General features: G+C 42.0%; 1 protein-coding gene across 1 annotated transcript in view; it reads right to left on the reverse strand.

Moving 5' to 3' along the window:
• Nucleotides 1–20,213, reverse strand: part of CDH4 (cadherin 4) — a 469,167-nt gene that overhangs the window by 84,949 nt on the left and 364,005 nt on the right. The window contains exons 5-6 of the mRNA XM_076352033.1: nucleotides 19,898–20,053; nucleotides 12,932–13,076 (exon numbers count right to left, since the gene is read on the reverse strand). Coding sequence (XP_076208148.1) covers nucleotides 12,932–13,076; nucleotides 19,898–20,053 — 301 coding nt within the window. The remainder of the gene's footprint in view (nucleotides 1–12,931; nucleotides 13,077–19,897; nucleotides 20,054–20,213) is intronic.

Genomic DNA, 20,213 nt, shown 5'->3' on the forward strand with positions numbered 1-20,213 from the left:
TCAGGACTATCTCATTGCAGAGCAGATTGCAGTCCCATCGACTCAGGGTCATGCATTTTACTCAGAAATGCTACGGGGTAGACATCCCATTTCAATCCAGCCAGCTAGGCAAGGCAAGGATTATGAAAATAGCAACACTGCTGAGACTAGATGATCTGTAAAGGTACTGATTACACATAACTGGTATATAGTGAGAAGTCATATGAGGGTATCTATGATTAACTTCTAATTTTTTCAGTGATTGTAAGTTTTAGGGCAGCATTTTTTGTCCTGCAATTTCATATAGATTCTCACAGGAGATTTTTTCCTACCCAATCACTGCATTCACATGCATTCAGAAGTAGAGTTTAATAGTGGAAAGCCCATCAGACTTCTCAGCAGCTTCAGAAGGACCCCATCAACATGTCCATGCCCAGTGCAGGACGCAACTGCCTGCTGCCTCCAGTTCTTGGAGCAACGTCCACCTTTCTGGCCCCTTCTGGAGAAAAAGGAACATTTCTGCAGAGCAAATGGAACAGCTGCTGCCCAGCAGGACAGAAAATCAATGATTTGGTATGTGTGGCCAGCAATGTATTGAATCATTGGTTTGTTTCTTGCTAATCATCAGTGTCTTCATTTGCCTTGCAAAAAACAATCCCTACTTTCTAGATACTGTTGGGAGTGCACTGATGCACTGACAGGCTCATTATCACTGGAGTTTGGCAGCAGGGTGTTTTGCTAAAGTGGGAAATTATCATTATGAGGGTAAAAGATGTTACTTGATTGGATGGACTCCTGCAGCTGCATGGTCCTGTGACCCCCCCCCGAGCTCATAGGGCCCAGCTTTACGCTTGTTATATTGGTAGGAGAGAATGACTAAAAGGGCAGACACATACTGCTTACAAAAAGCAATCTGCAACAGTGGATGAATCTAATGATATGAGACCTGAAAGGAGGAGTGGGAGGCAAAGAGAGACGGTGAAACCAGACACAACCTCGTTTAGTGACCACCAAAACCCAACAGCATCAATGGAAAGATGGAAGGAACTGCTTGAACACTGCTCATTTGGGAACTCTGAACAGGATGAACCAACTTATGAGCCTGCCACGCTGGAGGAGACGCAAAGTAGTCCCAGCAAAAACCTGAGCTGATTCAAGATGGAGCCACGTGTTGCTTTACAAAAAGAGCTGAGCTCGTTCTGCCCACTTGGTTAGATGTGAGCCACTGGCAAACTTGAGGACACGTGGCTACATCGGCATTGCATTGTGTCTCATCTAATAAGCTCAGACCCCCAGCTTGAACACAAAGCTACCAAGCTTCTAGTTCAAAGAAAGCAGAGAGCTGGAGAGCTTGCATCTGTTTGCAAGAGAGTTCAAAAACATACCCCATGCTCTAAATGGGCAGATCTACCAATGGCTGCAGCATGCCCAAATTCTGTACCATAGCCAAGTGCCTTTAATCCACTCGGCACATAGGCAATCTATCTTCCCCAACTTTGGGAAAACAATGTTTCCCAGTATTAGCAAGAAGTGGCCTCATAAATTTGTATTTTTGCACTGTGGAAAGCGCTTTGCTGATCTCCTTCCCTCTGGTTCAATCAGGCTCTTTTTGTTCTCTGCGGTGATACATATCCCTGTGAGTTTTCTAAGTTCAATAAGAATTATAGATTAAAAAATAAATGAATGTGTAAAGCAAATTCTAATGATTAATACATTCCTATCTTTCTGCAATAATCCTGATTCATATTTGTGAAATGAAAACAAACTATTCAACAACTTGAACATTTTTTCGATCAATAAACTTCAGGAGAGGGAAGGAACACGGAATTGAAACAAGGCTGTGCAAGCAATGAATTTTCCCCTTTCTCTTCAAGCATTCTTTTTTTGCTCTTTTGCAAAACCAGTTATCACGAGACAACTGATACAAATAAAGAAGCCAACTCTTAGATAAGTACAGGGGAAATGTACAGGAGAAATTTAAATAGGAAATAAGCTGAATGAGATGTTTGATTTGGAATTTGTTATCTTAATGCATTCTATACTGAAAATGTCTCTGAACAGAATGTCAAAACCCGGGGCTAATGAAAACAGAAGTGGAAGAGGAAAACAATCTATTTCAGGACATGCACAGTCTTAGGACATATTCCAAAAAACAGGTGGTATTCTGTGATTCACTTCTAGTGCAAGAAACAACTCAGAAAGGAAAGTTGTTGGGGCTACTAAGTTCAGATGAGAGCACCCTGCAGTTGTGGTCCCTCCTCATCCGGGATCTCTCAGACTGCACTGTAGTTTCCAAAATAAACCAGGATGTGAGGGAGATAGTGGGTTCCCAACTTGGCAGGGGAACCCAACAGGCTGCAGCTGTGGTGGGCATGGGGTGAGCTGGCAGCAGCTATGCTGTGGATGGAGTGTATAGTAGGTCTCCTTCACTCTTTCCCTGACCTTTTTGCTTCTTTCCTGCAGTGTAGCATTGTACTGAGCACATCTGCTCTAGAAAAAAGGACTATTTCAACTATGACCTACATCCCCATAAAGGGAGATGGGACTGGACAAATGTCTCTAAAGTCATGAACTGAGCACCAGGGAGCTGTATTTCTAGAGGCAATCTGCTCCCTATCTCATATCTTTAATTTTGATTATGAAACCCCACCACAAAGAAAATAAAGAGAGGAACTTGGCATTAATTACTAACTTGTAACTTAATAAAGCGTCCTCTGCAAAGGGCCCTGTGTGGCTGCAGCACTCCGCAGCGCATGACGGAACTGCAGCAGCCACTTCCTTCCCCAGCTCTCCGCTGCTCCCTGGGGCTGCTTGTCTGACCACAGCCTGCTGTAAACCGGCTGCAAATTACTTCTTCCCCTCTGCAGTCTGGATGGTGGCCGATATGTCCACTCCTGTTCCTGTGTGCACACATTCCCCACCTGGCAATGTTGACCCAAGAACAAGAGTGTGACGGCATCTCCTGTTACCCATGCTGAGGGTACCCCTCCCGAGGACCGCCCCCAGGGGATCTGCTGGTGTAACCTACATTCACCATCTATGTTCCGAAACTCAGTTTTCTGTACATTTAGTCTGTCTTTAAGCAAGACGTATCCTCTAGATACCTGAGTGCTGCAGTGAATGACATAAACATATATCTGTGCACAAGACTATTCAATAGAGCGACGTGGGTATATATACTGCTACAGAGCCTAACATCTTCTGGGCGCTATATAAAGTCTTCCACTATACTAAGATGGTTGGTGATGATTTACCTGCTATAAAAGTAAATAATGTCATGTTTCTGCGTCTTATGCATGGGGATATATCTTCGTATACTTTATATTAAAATAAATGAAACACATCCCCATATCCAGCCCCTATTACTACACAAATTAGGCAACTATACAGTGGCAGACTGCACAGTTCTTAAATGCTTGAGGACTGAGCCTGGTATTGTTAGGGTTTAAGTGAAAAAGTACAGACTGTCCAACCTGGCCTGCAGGATGTGTGCATGCGTTTTGTGGAAATCAAAGTATCAACCACACCATCTTTAAATCCCTGTACCCTGCCCAAGCAGAGAATGGCAGCAGGTGCTACAGACCAGAAACACTGGGAAAACTCCTCCAAGCCACACTCAAGACCCCCACGCTGTACTCTCTCATTTTTGGGTCAGACCCTGCCAGTGGTGATGGAGCTACAAGAGAGGTGTATAAACGGGGCAAGAGGGACTTTATGCTTTCAGTGTGTGAGAGAAGCATTAGCTTTATTTTTCTGCTCTGAAGGGCTGGCTCTCAAGCCCGCTGACAACATTAAATGAATGCATGAAGTGCCGAAACTTGGGAATTTGCCCCAGTCTGCGCAATGTATCACATAACGAATACCCAGTCCAGACGGTGTTTGATATAACTGTATTAAACTACACACCTGGCCTACTAACTCAGGTAGATAACTTGTTGAAAAAAAACTATTTCTCATCAAATCAGGCACATGGCATGTTAAATAAAATACCTAACCTAGTACATCATGTCAATATTAAATCAAATTTGTTGCATGTTCAACAGCTCTTCTGAGAAGCAGATTGAATTATCACGCACAGCTAGTGATGACAAGATTACTGTGCATTAGCTTTCATTAACTAATGTGCCAAGTTCATATATCACCTGAGTTAAAATGTATGGCATGATGAAGGAGATCTATCAATAAAAGGCAAGACCCCAAGAATCTGCAACTTCACAATGCATTCTCTTTTATTTCCCAGAGACCGCAATCTCCTAGGCATTATTTTGTCAAATGAGGTATTTTTGTTTCAATCTAACAATGGACAAGACACATGAGAGAGATGCTTGAAAGCACCCCTTATGGAAAATATTCCCATTAGATTAATTAAGCTTTCTACAGGATAGGCAAAATAAAACCTTACAGAAGCTGGGGGGATGGAAGCAAAGTGAGATAATTTTTACCTGTATATTAATTTTTGTTTATCAATTTTAAAATTAATTGCATCTGCTTGTAAAAGACTGCAAAAAGATTTTGTTAGGTTCACTAGGTCTCATTCGATCTGTACATCTTAAGTAAAAAAAGAAACAAAACAAGAAAGATAGCTGCCCTGTGTATGTATAAGCAGATAAGCACACAGTCGTAAACAAATGTCTCCCCCAAATCACTCCGGAATCTGAGAACCAGCTCAATTCCTTTTAGCTCAGATGGTCCCAAAGCATGCCAAGGACTGCTAATTCACATCACGTTGTCTGCAATCTCTGCTCTCCCATCTATGCAACTTCATTTCTCCGTAAAGACTGAGCTTTCACAGTTTTACAGCATACAAACAATATCTTAGCACAGTTGTGCTCCCAAACTTTTGTTACAATTGCTTTATAATTACCATTTTTCTAAGCTGGTTTGATATCCATTAGTTAGATTTAATGCATGTTAAAAGAAAGAGCTAATGGGCACTTATCAGGAATCCAAGTTAAAAAAAAAAGATTAAAAAACCTTTCACTTTGCCCTTTATACCACATATCACTATAAAAATACACAATCCCCTCTGTCTACTCTTGTGATATAAAGAGAAAAAGCTAAAACTTCATCCACTTTTTACTGATAATGCTGATTCTCTATTCAGCTTTATCTTACAGTTTATGTTTTTTAATGGCTGGTAAATGGTTGCAGAATCATTAAAGGTTGGTTAACCTTCTCAGTCTAATTTTGACCTACAAGATACTTAATTTAATCATTCCCCCATAGAAAAGGATTGAATCATTATGTGCAGACATGTGGTGATGGCCGTATTACATTAGATCTTCATTAACCCAAGTTAATAATGGCTTTGTACTAATGGAAACCTCCCCTTCCTCCTAATTTTTTTTTTTCCAAATTGGAAAGCTCACTTAGTGAACAGCCTGCATCCGATGCTAGATAGAGAGAAGACAGTAATTGTTGATGGGAAGATTAAATACTGAAAAGCAGTGTAAAATTTACAAAATTTCTTAAAAATAAAATTTTCAATTCAGAAGAGTTTCCTGATACTACTTTTCTTCCCCACAGAGGATGGGAATCTCATGCCCCTACTCACAATAGGAACACTTCATCCTTTAAGTGATTTCATTCTTTGCAACAAGGTCTCAGGAACTGAAAGCATGCTAGAAAAGCAAAGATGTCAAAACCAAGTTACAATTTAACTGCACCCCACATGGTCTAGATAGAAAACTAAATAGAAACAGCACTTTCCTTCTGAATGATACTCCTTCAGTCATAACTGATAGCTACTGTCATTCTCTTTCACCATTATTTTTGTAATCATTGGCAAATTTTGACCTTTCAAGCAGCTAACCTAATTCATAAAAGATGCCACTTCCTAATTAGCGGAGACATCAGATTCTCAGCCTCAAACAAGGCAAGAGCCAATCTAATGAGAATAGAGCAAGTGGGTCTGCAGAGATGACTGAGCAAGTCGAAGAGGCTGCCGTCATCTGGAACTGAAATAATACCTTCTTATTGTTAAAAATGAAATAAGTATGTCCAGAGAGAAAAATGAACGGATGCACCGAATGCAGCATACACATGGGCATGGCCAGATTTGAAGATAACTCCTGTACAGCAGCCTGCAGCCCACTGAGACCCCGTGTACCGCAGAGAAATAACAGAAGTAAAACTTCAAGATGGGCAAAAGCACATGCAGCCTCTGAGCAAATAGTTTTGACTGCATAAATTGATGAGCCTCAGCTTGGCGGAGTTCCTACAGATGAATCCTCTTGATTCCCAGAGGCAAATTCAAAAAATGGAGAAAGCGTGACTTAGGACAAGATATCCTGAACACCATCACCGAACTGTGCTTAAAAGTGCGGCTAGGTTTCATGCTTAACTGAAGGCATATGCAACTAGGGAAATCACGCAGACCTGGCTGCACAAAACTGAGACTTAACCCACCTTCCAAAAGGCTTGAATCCAATCCTTGAATTTTGACAATGTAATACAAAGTAATATAACAAATATAATACATATAATACAATGTAATATACTATCATAGCATATAAAATAAATACTAGAATATATATAATACTATATTATTTGTAACTGCTGGTTAAAGGGAGGCAGAGCGTGGACTATTGCAGTGTTGTAACTCCCTTCTAGAGTGGTCTCGGAACATGATTTCCACATTTTTTTCCTTTATATCAACTTGGCCATTTTTTCTGGAGGGAAAAACCAACAGTCTGGGGATTTGCATTTTTTCACAGTCCTATAATTCACTTCCTTGCTTTTGGGACTGGATGCTTCTGAAAAGGAAATTAAGAGCACAGATTTCATAACCACTCACCTTGAAACAAAATGGAAAGCACTACCACGTGTCTGCAGAAAAACAATTTCTTATCTTAAAATCGTGCTCGGCTGAGCAAAAGAACTTAAAAAAGAATATTGTGTATCCTAAGTCTGTGTGTAATGTGTGAGAGAATAGAGTCAGGCTGGACAAAGCCATTTTTAATAGCATATAAAGTGCAAGGATAAGAGTAGCACCTACCCAAGCTGCAGAAGACAGCATTGCATTGATGCCCGTATTTAGGCTTGTGATGAACCCAGAAGTAATGCACCCCACCTGTGAAGAGCTCTGGGATGACTGGAAGAATCTGTTGAGACCTACTCTGGCTCTTGAAGATTTTACCTTTACGTGATCCCCCTGAAACATAGGGCATTTGCATTATTTCTAGCTTTTAGAGCTATCATCAGGAACAGGCCCCTGGCACACACTCTGGCCTCCCCGTGCCACGTCTCTGCCAGCAGCCGAGTCAGCCCAGGTCCATGAACCTGTTCAGGTGCTCTGCTGAATTAGGGCCTTCCTAAATAAAGAGTACTAAAATCAACCTACCTCCAAGCTGGTAAAAGAATATTGAGCCTTTTAATTATAAGCAGCACTACGGTGTTTTTGGAATAGTTCGTAATGAAAAAAAGGGTTTCCACTTGGTGTCCTACTGATTTCAAAAAATGAAGCATCTTCTCTTCAGATCTCCGGCACTGCTGCTTTCGTTTCCCCTCCTGCCACCCAGCAACACCCGCCCTGTTCCTTCACCGAAAGAACAACCTGCAGGACACCAGGCATCTCTTCATGAATTGTACTGTCAGGTTGGAGAAGAGGAACAAGCCAGAAATGCAGAATCCAAATTCTCCACATGAATATATATATACACACACACACACAAATGCAACTATATGCTTTATAAGATGAATTTCACAAGCCTTAAATTGCAGTTTAATTTGAAAACTAATTCAGCCTCATAATTGGCTTTCTGTTCAAATCACTGAGGCTAAAGATTTAAATTCTTAATATTCAGATGACTTTCAAGTTTCTGGCCCCATCTGTGCATTAGTCCACGGTGTTAATCTCTGAGGGAATCTCTGCTGGCATAGAAATAAAATAAACAAACTGGGACACTAGTAGAATAATCAGGTTTTAAAATCCTTGGGTTTTTTATATACTGCTTATTTTTATGAGATTTCTTTAACTCAATTTGCCACATATAGATTTGGCTCCCAGCTATTTAATTTTTCACGTGGCACGCTATCAACAATTATTGTATCAGAGTTCCATGAAATCAGGAGGAGACAGGGAAATTTTAAATTACAACATTTCTCATGTAAGAAATACTAATATTCCTTTATTTTGGAGGACTGTCCATACTTAGCACTCTTTCATAGCACTGCCAGGGAGGGTGGCAGGAGTAAACTATCCTACACAACGCCATGAGAAAGAAGGAGCTGGATGAAACCCTCGTTTAAAAGAAGCCACTTGGACTTTTGCTATTGACTTGAAAGGGACCAAGATGTAGCCAGAGAGTTAGTGAAGTGGAAAGGATGAATGGGAATGGAAAAGGCCAGTCTGACAGGAACAAATTGTTTCGGAGAGATGTGTTAATTTTTGACAATCTTTCTGTTAAAACAAAATAGATACAACCCAGAGCAAAGCACTCGAGTCACTGCGGAGCATTTCACATTGACCTTTTCAGAATTGAACGCTTCAGTTAAGTAAGACATCCACATCCTATCGTAAGGTACATTTTGTGGTGGTTATATCAAAAATAAGCTTCTGCAGTGACCAAAATAATCTTTCTCCATCACATTTTTGTTTTGTGATTAAAGTCCCTTTTTTCTTTTACATTTAAGCATTTTCATTCTATCTTATCGAGCAATTTTCTTTTGGAAACTGTAGGATTTCTTTTGAGACAGCACTCCCCAAGGACACCCCTGGGATGCTGCAAGCCCAGCGGTACAAGTGCAGGGGCTGGGCTCATGGCAGGCAGTAATTGGTGTTGTACAGAGGGGAAAAACCCACCCCAAGCCCCAGCTCCTGTCTGCCGTAAGGCGGTGGAGCTTGCGTGGTGCGGCTCAGAGATGTGGGCTTTGAAAGGGCAGCAGAATCCTTGCAGGGCAGGCGGCGTTGGGCAGCGAAGCTGTGCAACCCATCCCACTTTATCAGCGCTTGAAAAGCAACTTCTGCAGCTCCAGGAGAACTCCGCTGATTAAGGCTGCCAGAGGGACCAGGGGAATTTCAGCTCGAGCTTGCAGCTGCATTTTTAAAACTTGGCTGTGTTCTTCATATAGAGGCAAAGTTCAAAGAGGCAGAACATTATTCAATATGAGTAAAACACGGTCTTTTAAGATATACTTTCAAACAGTGGCATGTTAAATCAAAACAACTCGTGGAGCGGGAGAGTAAGGAAGAAAGATGGTGCTGTGGAAAAGAAAATCCTGCATCACTATTCCTGTTCTGCATTTTTGGAAGGGCCTGCATTTACACATTTAAATTTTCCAGCTGCATGACCTTAGGCTAGATAAACTAAAATGCATTAAAATGTTTTCCAGAGAGTATCAGAAAAGTAAAAAGAAATGCAATTCAGTTTCAGAGCCAGCACACATTTGAGGATGTATAGGGGCCAGGCTGTGACATGCATGTTCACACTATGGAGAACTTTACTCCACCAAGAATGAGCTCCTGATTTCAAGAACACTATGCTACAGTGTAAGACACTATTTCAATTAAGTTATTAGAATCTTAACCAGCAACAACAACCTATTATAATTAATAATACTTGATGATTTCTTTTCTATTCCTGTCAAGGGTTGCTTCAAGGTGACTTGCACATCGCAGAGAGCATGCTCCTTGGAAACCCAGGCATTCTGAGTGCTCTGCAGTCTGGGAAGCCCCTTCACTTAAACCCCGTCAGACTGTCTCTAATGAGTCTCTTCACATTGCTGGCAATTCTTCCAGCTCTTGGACAATCCCCTTTGAAGGACATTTGTATTTTAGGCTAAAGCAAACTTGCTTCTTCTGTGGGAGGCTAAGCACCCGGCAGTATCACACTGTGCCGCAGGTTGGAGTACACATCCTTCCTGCATTCCCATTTTCTTGGTTCACTCTACCTCCTTTTGGCTTATTCACTGCAGAGTCAGTAGTTTGCATCTTACTTGGCCACCCTCCATTCCCTGCCATCGTCAGGCACAATTTGCAGCTGTCCTACGGGGTCAGAGATGAGGCACGGCGCTCTCTTCCAGCTCACTGCATCCTGGTTACTAAGAGGGGACCATGCTGCACTTCATGGGGCAGCATCCTCTGGAGGCACAGCCCTGCCTGCAGTGTGTGCACACTGGATGCCTTCGCTTTGCCCTGTACCCCGGGGTGTGCTGCCACAGCACCACAGAGCCCTTTCCTGTTCACTTTGAATGGGATCTGCTCTATTGATCCTGCTAAAGCCTTACAGGGGCTTTCCCTGCAGCTCAAGGTCACTGCGCCCTGCTCAGTCTGTGCTCAACAGCATATTTTTGATGGTCTTGCTCTGCATAATTTTCATGGGTAGAGCTTGAGCTCCGTATGTCCCTTTTTTCCTTTTTTTAAATCTGGGCAAAATTCCTACTGACTTCAAACAGTCATCGGCTGCTCGCACTAGCTGCCCTCAGAGTCAGTATTTATTTGGGATACTCTAATACTCTAGCTACTTTTCTCATAAGAGGTGTGCAGAATTATTAAGAACATTGCAGATACTGTGGTAATCGAGTAATACTGCATTTTTAATCACAGCCATTATAAATGGGCATATGGAAGATGCGAGAAATAACAATTGTACAGGATATCCAGGGAAGCATTTTGAGTCCTCAGGCATAGTTCAATAGCAATGAAGAGCGGAAAATGAATGCTGAACTCCTGTAACATATAATAAGATTTTTTAGTTTGCTTGAAGCAAATCTGTACTTTATACATGGATATACACACATACGCATATATATTTATAAATGCATATACATATATAACTTACTGTTGAATCAATACTGAACACATTTTGCTGTTACCTCTAAGAATATGCAATGTCTTTCATTTGTCAACCATTGCCACAAACGATCATGAATTCCGCCCACGTATTTTTTCTCTTGCAAAGGCTGGTGTGGTAGCTCCTTAGTTATTCTAATAGTCTGAAGCATCTTGAACTATAAAAAAGTTTCCAAATCTCTGCAAGATCTACGCTTAGCTAAATACATTGTCTAGACTTGTCTCTACACAAAACAGGGATACATAACTCGGAGGCAAAGGAGGAGCACGCAGACATCCACAGTAACTCTATGACCTCTCTATCCCTTCCTCAAAGACACAACATCATGTTTATTGCCAAGTACGTGGAATGAGAGCCTCAGATACCCCGATTCCCAGGAGGTTCTATAAAAGCAAAGAACAGAAATTCAATGCTAATATAAACCTTTAAAAGAATACCGATTAAACAGGAAAGAGGGGAAAAAAACCCCAAAACATCAAAGACAAATGTAATTGCTTTTGAATAAAACCAGATTGCTTTCTACCTACCTGCCTTAAAGGCAAGCACTCCAGCCTGGGATACAGAATACCAAAAATCACTGGTAGAAGCAGAGGCACAAGTATTTTGTAGGCAAAGTTATCCTATTCTGATTTAATAGCTCAAAGGCTTATCGGGATTTCAGACAAGAAAAGGATGCAATTTACTGCTTCTTTCACACAAATGAGCAGAGCTAGTTAAAACATTTGGGAACACTTTGAATATTGATCTGCCCTAGAATAAGATATAAGAAATTTGATTTGCTATGGAAACGTTGTATCAATCTTCAAACCTTGATATGCCCCAAAGTGGCCTTCAAATGAAAGCTGGAAAATCCTCCAGGAAGATGTCATTAGAGCCATCAGCTCAGGGACTTCTTGCGTCCCCTCTGCCGAGCAGGACCGGGATCAGCACTTTGAAGCTGGTACGTCACCACCCAAAGCATATCAGGAAGGGAGCTGTACCTATTCTTTCCTCAAAAGTATTGTCACGTTCTGTCCCCACTACGTGTCACCACAGCAGCCCATTCCTCACAATGCTGAAAGACAATCAATCACGACTGCGAATCACCTTGTTAAAAATAGTGGCCACTGGAGACTTTCCTATGACACCTCAGGCAGTGGAGAAGCCATGATAAATGTTTGCTGACACAAAGCAAAGTCACGCGGTATTTAACCCCTCAGCTGGCAAACAACCAAGGATAAAATGTGTCTTGGAAAAATCTCCCTCCAATTTCAGTAGACTTACAAACGTACTGGTGACAGTTTTCACAGTATAATTTCTGTTTAAAGAATGAATACACTCATATTAGTTATGCTCAGCAATAAGCTAAAACCACCCTGCTACCATATTGGAAACTGCAGGGTTACACTGTGCTTAAATAGCAAATCAACAGTATAGTTGAAAAGAAAACATTAAAGACCCTTATAACTGTATTTTTCCAAGCATATAAACATGTTCATGTAAAAATCATCACTTGTATTCTGTGTACAGCTTACACCCTCACTAATTTTTCACCCATAAATTTTCTGAAATTCTACTTTGGGTTTTTCCCCATTTCGCCCTCTGTAAGAGAAGCCCATGGGGACGGAGGACGAGCCAGCAATTTCAGTGGGAATATTCCCACTTCAACAGGTTTGCATCAGGCCCCAAATAAGAAAGTATTTTCTTCACACTTTGGGACACAGACCTATTTGGAGTCTGACTCGGTGCCAGATATTGAGTTTGCAAATGACTGGATTAAATATCAAGGAGGCAGATATTCAGCATTTCAGGCACGGGGTCAGTGAAAGGCCACTGCCGGGTTTGCTTTCAGTACTCTGTAGTTAGAATAACAGCCCTGTACATGTGTAACGAGCGTATGAGAATGGCAATACAGAGAATTACTCTACAAAACCGCTGCTTTTGCAAATTCTACATCTAGGAAGGGACCACCAGGATCCCTCTAACCCAAGTCTCCACTTTCTCTGCATCCAGAGAAAGAGATACCAGCTAGATTGTTCTCACCTCTATCAGTCTTCCACGAAGAGCCAGCAACAGCAAACCTCTCCTACATTCCCTCTATTTCAAGAGGAGGCAAAGCCACCATGCCAGATTAATATTTGAAAGCCTGGGATAACTTTAAGACTTTTTTCCAACTGTACCTGGTTTAGAGCCTTCATCAACAGATCCATTATAGACTTGGTTTACAAACTCCGGTCTGTTGTCATTCATATCAATCACATAGATGTAAAGGTCAATAGGATTCTCCACCTTGTTTCCATTCATATCCACCGCATGAGCCCGGAGCTGGGAATAAGCACAATGAAAGCATAATATCAGCAATTGGTTTTGTTGCAGAATTGAGAGATCATGTTCTGTAGGAAATGACTTCACCTCATAAATACTTTCTCAAAATTGAACTGAGCAGGTATCTAATTCCAGCAGAAAGCAGCAACGTGGTTTCCATCTAGACTCTACACACAGACAGTTTTTCAAAGCTTCACATAATATTAAAATAATATTTTAAAATGGCAATTGTCAGTGGAAACACTTTAACTCTGGTGTAGTGATGCTATCTCCTTCACCTGCTAATAGACCACTATATTTTAAGACGCGGTGAACCTTGTCTGACAATCTGAAAAGCAAATTTTGCTTAGTTCCAAACACAGCAAGGAAGTGAGTTTGACTTGAGAGGTTTCTTATGGGAACCTGCAGCCCTTCACACCCACAAAAACAGGGATTACTAAGTGAAGAGATTTCAGAATGGCATTAGTATTGTTTATTCACGGTCTCTAGAAACAGCAACAGCTACCGACCCCATTGCTCTATGCACCAAAAGACATTAAAAAAGTCCCTTTCCTTCAAACGATGGGAGCCCCTGTGACACTAAGAATGAAATATTTTTCTCAGGCTTAACTAAAATATCCAGTGAGGAAGCATTACAATAACCAGAGCCACAGTGTTAAGTCCTCAGTTAAAGTGGAACTGCGGCTTTATCTTATTAGCAATAACCATCAGTAATAATGCTCGAAAACAAGAGCATCTGTTTTCTGAACAAAAGGGACAGATACAGCATGTCAAAATGAGTAATTAATAAAACAAAGCAATCAACAGTAGTCTGGAACAATCAGTAATCAGGTAAAAAAAAAAAGGATAGCTTTCTCATTAAAGGGAACAGATGGCTACTCTAAACGGTGTGTGCGCTGAGCGGAGCTGCCGATGTTGCCTTCAGAAAGAAAAAAAAAGACAAGTGAGGAAAGGGCTGCACGGCCCCTGGCGATGGCAGGGCAGCGGAGAGGCATCGCCTGAGCGCGAGCGCTGCAGATTTTGTTTGTCACCCCTCCTCATTTCAGCACCAATGAGCATTGCTGAACCTCCACACCACCACAGAAATCGGGGACGGCGCTCAGGACGGCTGTGTGACATCCCGCAGGGCTGGCGGGACGAAGAATGAACGCTTCAGAGGACGTTAGCTTGGTGCAAGGGCTGGCTGGAAGACCGGGGCTGAGGGACAGGGGACCTACTCACCGCCTCATGGTGAGCATTTTGTATGATACAAGCCCCGCGAGCGTGCCGACACACACCAGCTCATGCCTTCAGAGGGAAGGAGGCCTCTCTGGTTCCTCCCAGCAGCTCCCCGGGCCATCGGGATGCTGCCGGGAGTCAGAGCTCCTGTGCTGAGGAGGTCTCTAGCTCCTCTGATGCATGACAAATAAATGTGCTAATTGCATTAGCACTGGTTTCTGTCTTTCGCTCTCGCTGTGCTGTGATTGATGCAACTTTCTCCTTCATGTATGGCGTTCAGAAGTCCATAGCTTAACAAAAGAAACTGCATGCTATTAGGATGGGCTGGATTAACATTTAATCAAGCAAAGAGAACAAATTGCCACGTGAAATGAGCTGGGAGAAAACCAGTTTTTTTAAAGGAAGTTAAGCAGCGCTTTTTCTTTAAAGACTGAAGAAGTCTGGCTTCGTTTTCAATACAGGATGTACCATTTGTATTTCATGACTTGTAATGCTCTTAATATCTGCATTTCTTGCCTGCCTACAAACTGCTTTGACTCCCAGCTGTTGAGCTATCCTTCATCACATCAGATGTAGCAATTCAATAACTTTACCAATCAGAGGTCAGACCGCCTTTGAAAAAAAGTAATTCGGAGCTAAAATTAAAGTTATTATCTTCAAACTGCGGCAGCACTGGGCTCTCTCTTGCTGCATTTCCAGCAGCAGAAATGGTTCCATTCAGAGATAAAGCAGAGAGCAAAGCTGGTATCTTCCCCCTCAGATCTGACTCTCCCCCTGCAAATTTTTAATTACATTTGATAGCTTTTGTCTGAAATCTCCAGGAGTAAGGGATTTCTCAGCAATGCACATCTATCTGCTTGTTGCACTCACTAAGCACGTGCCCACAAATGTGTTACTGCCTGCACTCAAGGAAAAAAAGATTCAATAAGCAACACTGCAGGAATCTCATCGAACCTGCGGTGACATGCACAAGTGTCACCTCTGCCCCGAGCCCAGCACCAGCCCCCGGGCTGAGTTATGGGAAGGAGCACAGTGCCTGGGGACACGGGCACTGGTGCGAGCACTGGTGCCCTGACTAATGGCTTTTGGGCAGCCAGGAGGACAGCACCCGCTCCCCAAGCCCAGCACAGCAGACCCTGCGCCTTTACGTCCTGGATTGTGCTGGTGTCTGGGTGTCCGTAGCTGCTCTTCTTCTGCCCTCCAATGCAGTTGTTACTGCTGCCCTTTCTGCAGGGCAGAAACTGTCCTGGTTTCGGCAGGGATATAGTTAATTCCCTTCCTAGTAGCTGGTACAGTGCTGTGTTTTGGATTTAGGATGAGAACAGTTTATTATTTGCATAATATCAAATGAAATACCTTGCAGAGGATTCTGAAAAATTAATACAGGTAGCTGGCTAATCTCTAGCTGGTGTATCGCTCCGCTGTACACCAGCCAAGGAGCTGGCTCAATATTCTTTAACAAATATTGTTTAAAAGTATGACAATCATTGCTATCATATTCAGCAGCAGCTACCACAGGTCTCCAAGGTTTTTCTACTGACAGTTTCCAGTGTAAATGTAGCTGTTGGCATACAAATGATTCAGTATCATGATTATTGATTACACTGGAGGCTGGTGGTATCTGAAGGTAGTTAGTCAAAGTCAACACAGCGAATTGTGTTAAATATGAATATTACTTAGGCACTAATACTACTAATACAAATATACATTATCAATCAGTGACAGAGCCTTTAAGCAATAAGCATACAAAGTCATGCCTAATTTCTGTGCTCTTAATTGTGATTAAAAGTTCAAATTAGAGTATTGAGACATAAATGGCTGGCGTTACTCACTAGAACTTGGTTCAAAATACTGGAATTAGCTCTTGTATCCCTTAATTTCTAGTAAACTTTTTTGTCTCCTTGCACTTCAAACAACTCCTTCTCAGACTATAACCCACCTGTTCTGCTCCAGCCATTTCTGAGACAGTATTTTATCAGTCTGATGCTGAAGGCATACACATGTGTCTGGGACTGGATTAGGACTTACTTCAAAGTTTCCCCATAATGCACATTACTTGAGTATCATAAGCAATGACTACTTACTGACACACTTATGCTGATGACTTTTGAAAACAGAATTTGAAAAACGTCTTGGAAAACTAACCTGCCAATTTACTATCCCTTGTACTTGCCAGACCTAACTGCAGCTTGATATGAAACTGGTGTCTGGATCAGAAAAGACATTCAGAGTCACTAATTCTGTCAGCAGTACAAATGGGACTTTGGGAACGCAGTTAAATAAGGCCAAGAGAACTCATGCATATTAAATATTACTACCTGCTGAAACTTATTTGGCATGCAATAAACATTAAGGGGTGACTATAAGGGGAGATGCAACAACACATGCTTGCTGCAGTGAGATGACAGTAAGACGGGGGGGGGGGGGGGGGAATGAGCACGTGCTTGTGCTGGGAGCGTGCCCCAAGGCTGCGACCCCAGACACGGGCACTGAAGACGCTGGAGCGGCTCCCACAGCATCACTCAGTGCAACACGTGCAGTTCTGCACCACAATGTGGTGTGGGTTAAGTGGCTGCAAAGCCCTTCTCATTTTTCTCTGCTCACATTTGCAGCTGACTCTGCATCTGGGCTGTCTGCAAGGTCCCTGGAGAGTTTGTACACTGGTTTGTAGCACAGATGAGAAAACAGATGAGGCCAAAATACAGCTGAACTTGCGATCACTACCACTGCCAGTTGTGCTGGGAGGTTGACGCAGGAATGCTAGCACACACTGCACCTGGGCAGACACTGATTCCCAGAGGCATATACATCTCTGCATACATCAAATTCAGAATGATCCTCCCCCTAAAAGTTCAAGAACCATCTTGAAAATGTATGGGGAAGTTTTGCTACAGAACTCCTGATCTAATTAGAAAAAATCTGTTTCACCTTAGGGAAAAAGGTAGGTTTCATCAGACAAATGGCTTGCTAAATGCGGGGAGAGTTAAAACACTAGTATTTTAAAAATGGTAGTCCTGAAGCAATACAGATAATTATGCATAAGAAAATATGTGTTGAAAATGTGGGAGTTAATGAAACAGAACTCTTCATATGTAGCCTCACAAACACTTGCAAGTTATTATTATTTTTTTTATAATTAGTTTTTAGATTACCTGGGAATGAAAACAGCAAGGACAACACTCGACAGTGACAGAGATGCTGAAAAGACTTCATTCTGTTTAGGACTGCAGAAAACCTGAAGCTGTATAAATGCACCCATCTTCAGCCAGAGCAGCAAGCCCGTATTGAACAAGAAGCCCATGTCCGACTGGGTAAAAGGGACCAGGGATGGTGCCTTGCAGCTCCACCGACATGGAGAGTTAACACTCAGCTGAAGAGTTAAGCTACTAATCCGAGCTAAAGAAAACTCTACAGCAGATGTCAAACCAATTTAAAGATGGCCAAGCTCCACAGTTCAGATCCAAGCCTACACCTCAGTCACTGCTCTTCCAGTACTCCGTACAAGCCTGGCTCCTATCTGCTTTTCCTTTCAGTTAGAGACTCAGCTATATGAAGTGGCATAAATACATTGACTTCTCCAAAACTTGCAACAGACAAGACTTTGGGCTGTATCCTCTTTCTGGAAGCTGGCCTAATTTTTTCCAGTTTCTAGGATTGTCCATGTAAGTTCCCGTACTAGTGTTTCAGTCATTGCTTTGTGCATGGTGTATTTATAAATCCTTTGTAAGGGGTTATTAAATGAACAATTGGTGGTTCAATAAATCATCAATCCATTGCTACTGAGGCTGAAGGATCTAAAGGTTGTTTACAGCCATGACTTAAAATGTTCTCCATCACCTTTTACTGTTCTCTAACAAAGATTTTCTATCACTCACTATTCCTGTCTATAAGGTCTCGTAACATACTTATCAGTTATTCACTCTCTATAAACAACATCTTCCTGTAATCTTCAGAGTGTGAATATGCTTATTTACGTATGGATGTCACTAGTTCAAGGTTTCCGTAAGGAACAGAAAAGGCTGGAAATCCTGCGGTGCATATGAGGCAGACTTATCCAGTCACCTTTGCCAGGGCGAGAATTCAGTTTACTGAATTCACTGTAACTGGTAGGTTAAGTTCGTTATTAGGGGGCACATGATTTGTTATTATGGAGGACAAAATCTTTTTCATCTTATGTTTTTGACTGAGAGCGTCTGATAGTAGACATCACAGTGGCTCCATCAAAAGTGTTAACTTGCGTACTGTATTATTGACTGCACTGTTATAATAACTTGGCACTGCTGAAAGAATATCAACAACGCTGAGATGACACACACTGTATCTCAAATATTCCTTTTTCAGAACAACCTCTCTTCATATTTTCCTAGGCACAACAGACAAAATAATTGTTCTTGTTCACAGAGGATAAAATAATTTTCCTTCAGATCTTCTTTTACCCAGGGGAAATCTCTTTTTCCACCCAACTAAAGAGGTAATCTATTTTCTTTATCCTTCCACCCCAGTCCAGAAGCTGTGTCAACATGGTTAACTGGATACCTGATAAAGCTGACAGAACGTGCATCTCCAACGGCGCAGTTAGGAATATGGTGTCAGTGGAAGTGACCTGTACCGTTTCACTGACATTACAGCATCCCTGGGAAGGGCTGTTAAGATGCCGATAGATGTGGCTAATACAAAGCAATCCATGAAACAACATTTCACAACCGCTCCAGGAGAGAACTAAAGCGTAGGCGCAGAAAGCGTCTGAAATTTTGCAGGGCTATCATCCAACGTGCAACACATTTTTTTAGCAATTTGTGGGACTGTATCTGTTGTGCAATTACGCTGTGCAATACAGGGGCTAGGATTTATATCCAAACATAATGGCCAATTACACTCTTAAGTATTCTGCAGGTAGAGCATTTTATAAACTAAGTTAGCATGAGGCACCACTTTTGAGTGTAATCAATCTTAATTAATTTCCTCATATTTAATATTAGTCTATCTGCATATTTAAAAACCTATCTGACACACCCCCATCATACTGCCTGAACATCTCCTAGTGATTTAAAATGAAAAATGACTATACCAATTATTGCATGTTTAGCTGCAGTAATGATTCTTAAATTAGTAATTTCCCAAGACATGCTAATGTAGCGATTGGCTTCTCCTGGTTTTGGGGGGTTCAGTCCACACATAAATTTGCATGGATTTAATAAGCAGCGTGAAGGTGCACCACTTTAAACAAATGACTCTGACTCTGTGGCTGAAAAGGACATCAGTTTAATGCTGCTTTGCATTGGTTTGGCTGATTTAGCCAGGGCAGGTTACACTAAAGGAAAGCAGAAACAAAGCCAGCATCTCCATACACATACAATTGCTCCGGCAGAGCAATTGTCAAATTGAGACTTGCGCTTTTAGTTAAACCCAAGCATCTCTGCGCAGCCAGCTCCTCAGGCCTCTGCTGATACAGGAGCCAGACCAAACTGTGAACTGGGCTCTGATTTTGAACGAAGACCCCGGTCTTCTCAAAGCTGCATGCCCCTTCTTGAACCCAGCAACTCTGGTACAGTTTTGCTTTGAGCTTGTGAACCTAGATAAAACTCAAGATGTTTTATGCTTACATGGTAGGAAGCTCTTTCTTCTCTGTCCATCGGGCGAGTCACGTACATCCTGCCAGACACAGGGTCAATGCTGAAGACTTCCATCGGTGGCTGGTCGGCTCCCACTCCAGTGATGCTGTATCTGATATGGATCTCTTTGTCCTTATCGGAACGAATCTGGATGAAGTAACAAAGACAGCAATCGATAAGTTTTGGACAAAAGCCATATGGATGTTTAAACAACTTTAAAGATCTGAGCTTGAAAGCTGCATAAATGTAATACCGCTGTCAATTTTGACAAGGGAGCTGTACGCCAAAGGTTTGGGGAAGAGCCAGG

The sequence above is a fragment of the Aptenodytes patagonicus genome, chromosome 14 (assembly GCF_965638725.1).
Source record: "Aptenodytes patagonicus chromosome 14, bAptPat1.pri.cur, whole genome shotgun sequence".
NCBI classification, from domain to species: domain Eukaryota; kingdom Metazoa; phylum Chordata; class Aves; order Sphenisciformes; family Spheniscidae; genus Aptenodytes; species Aptenodytes patagonicus.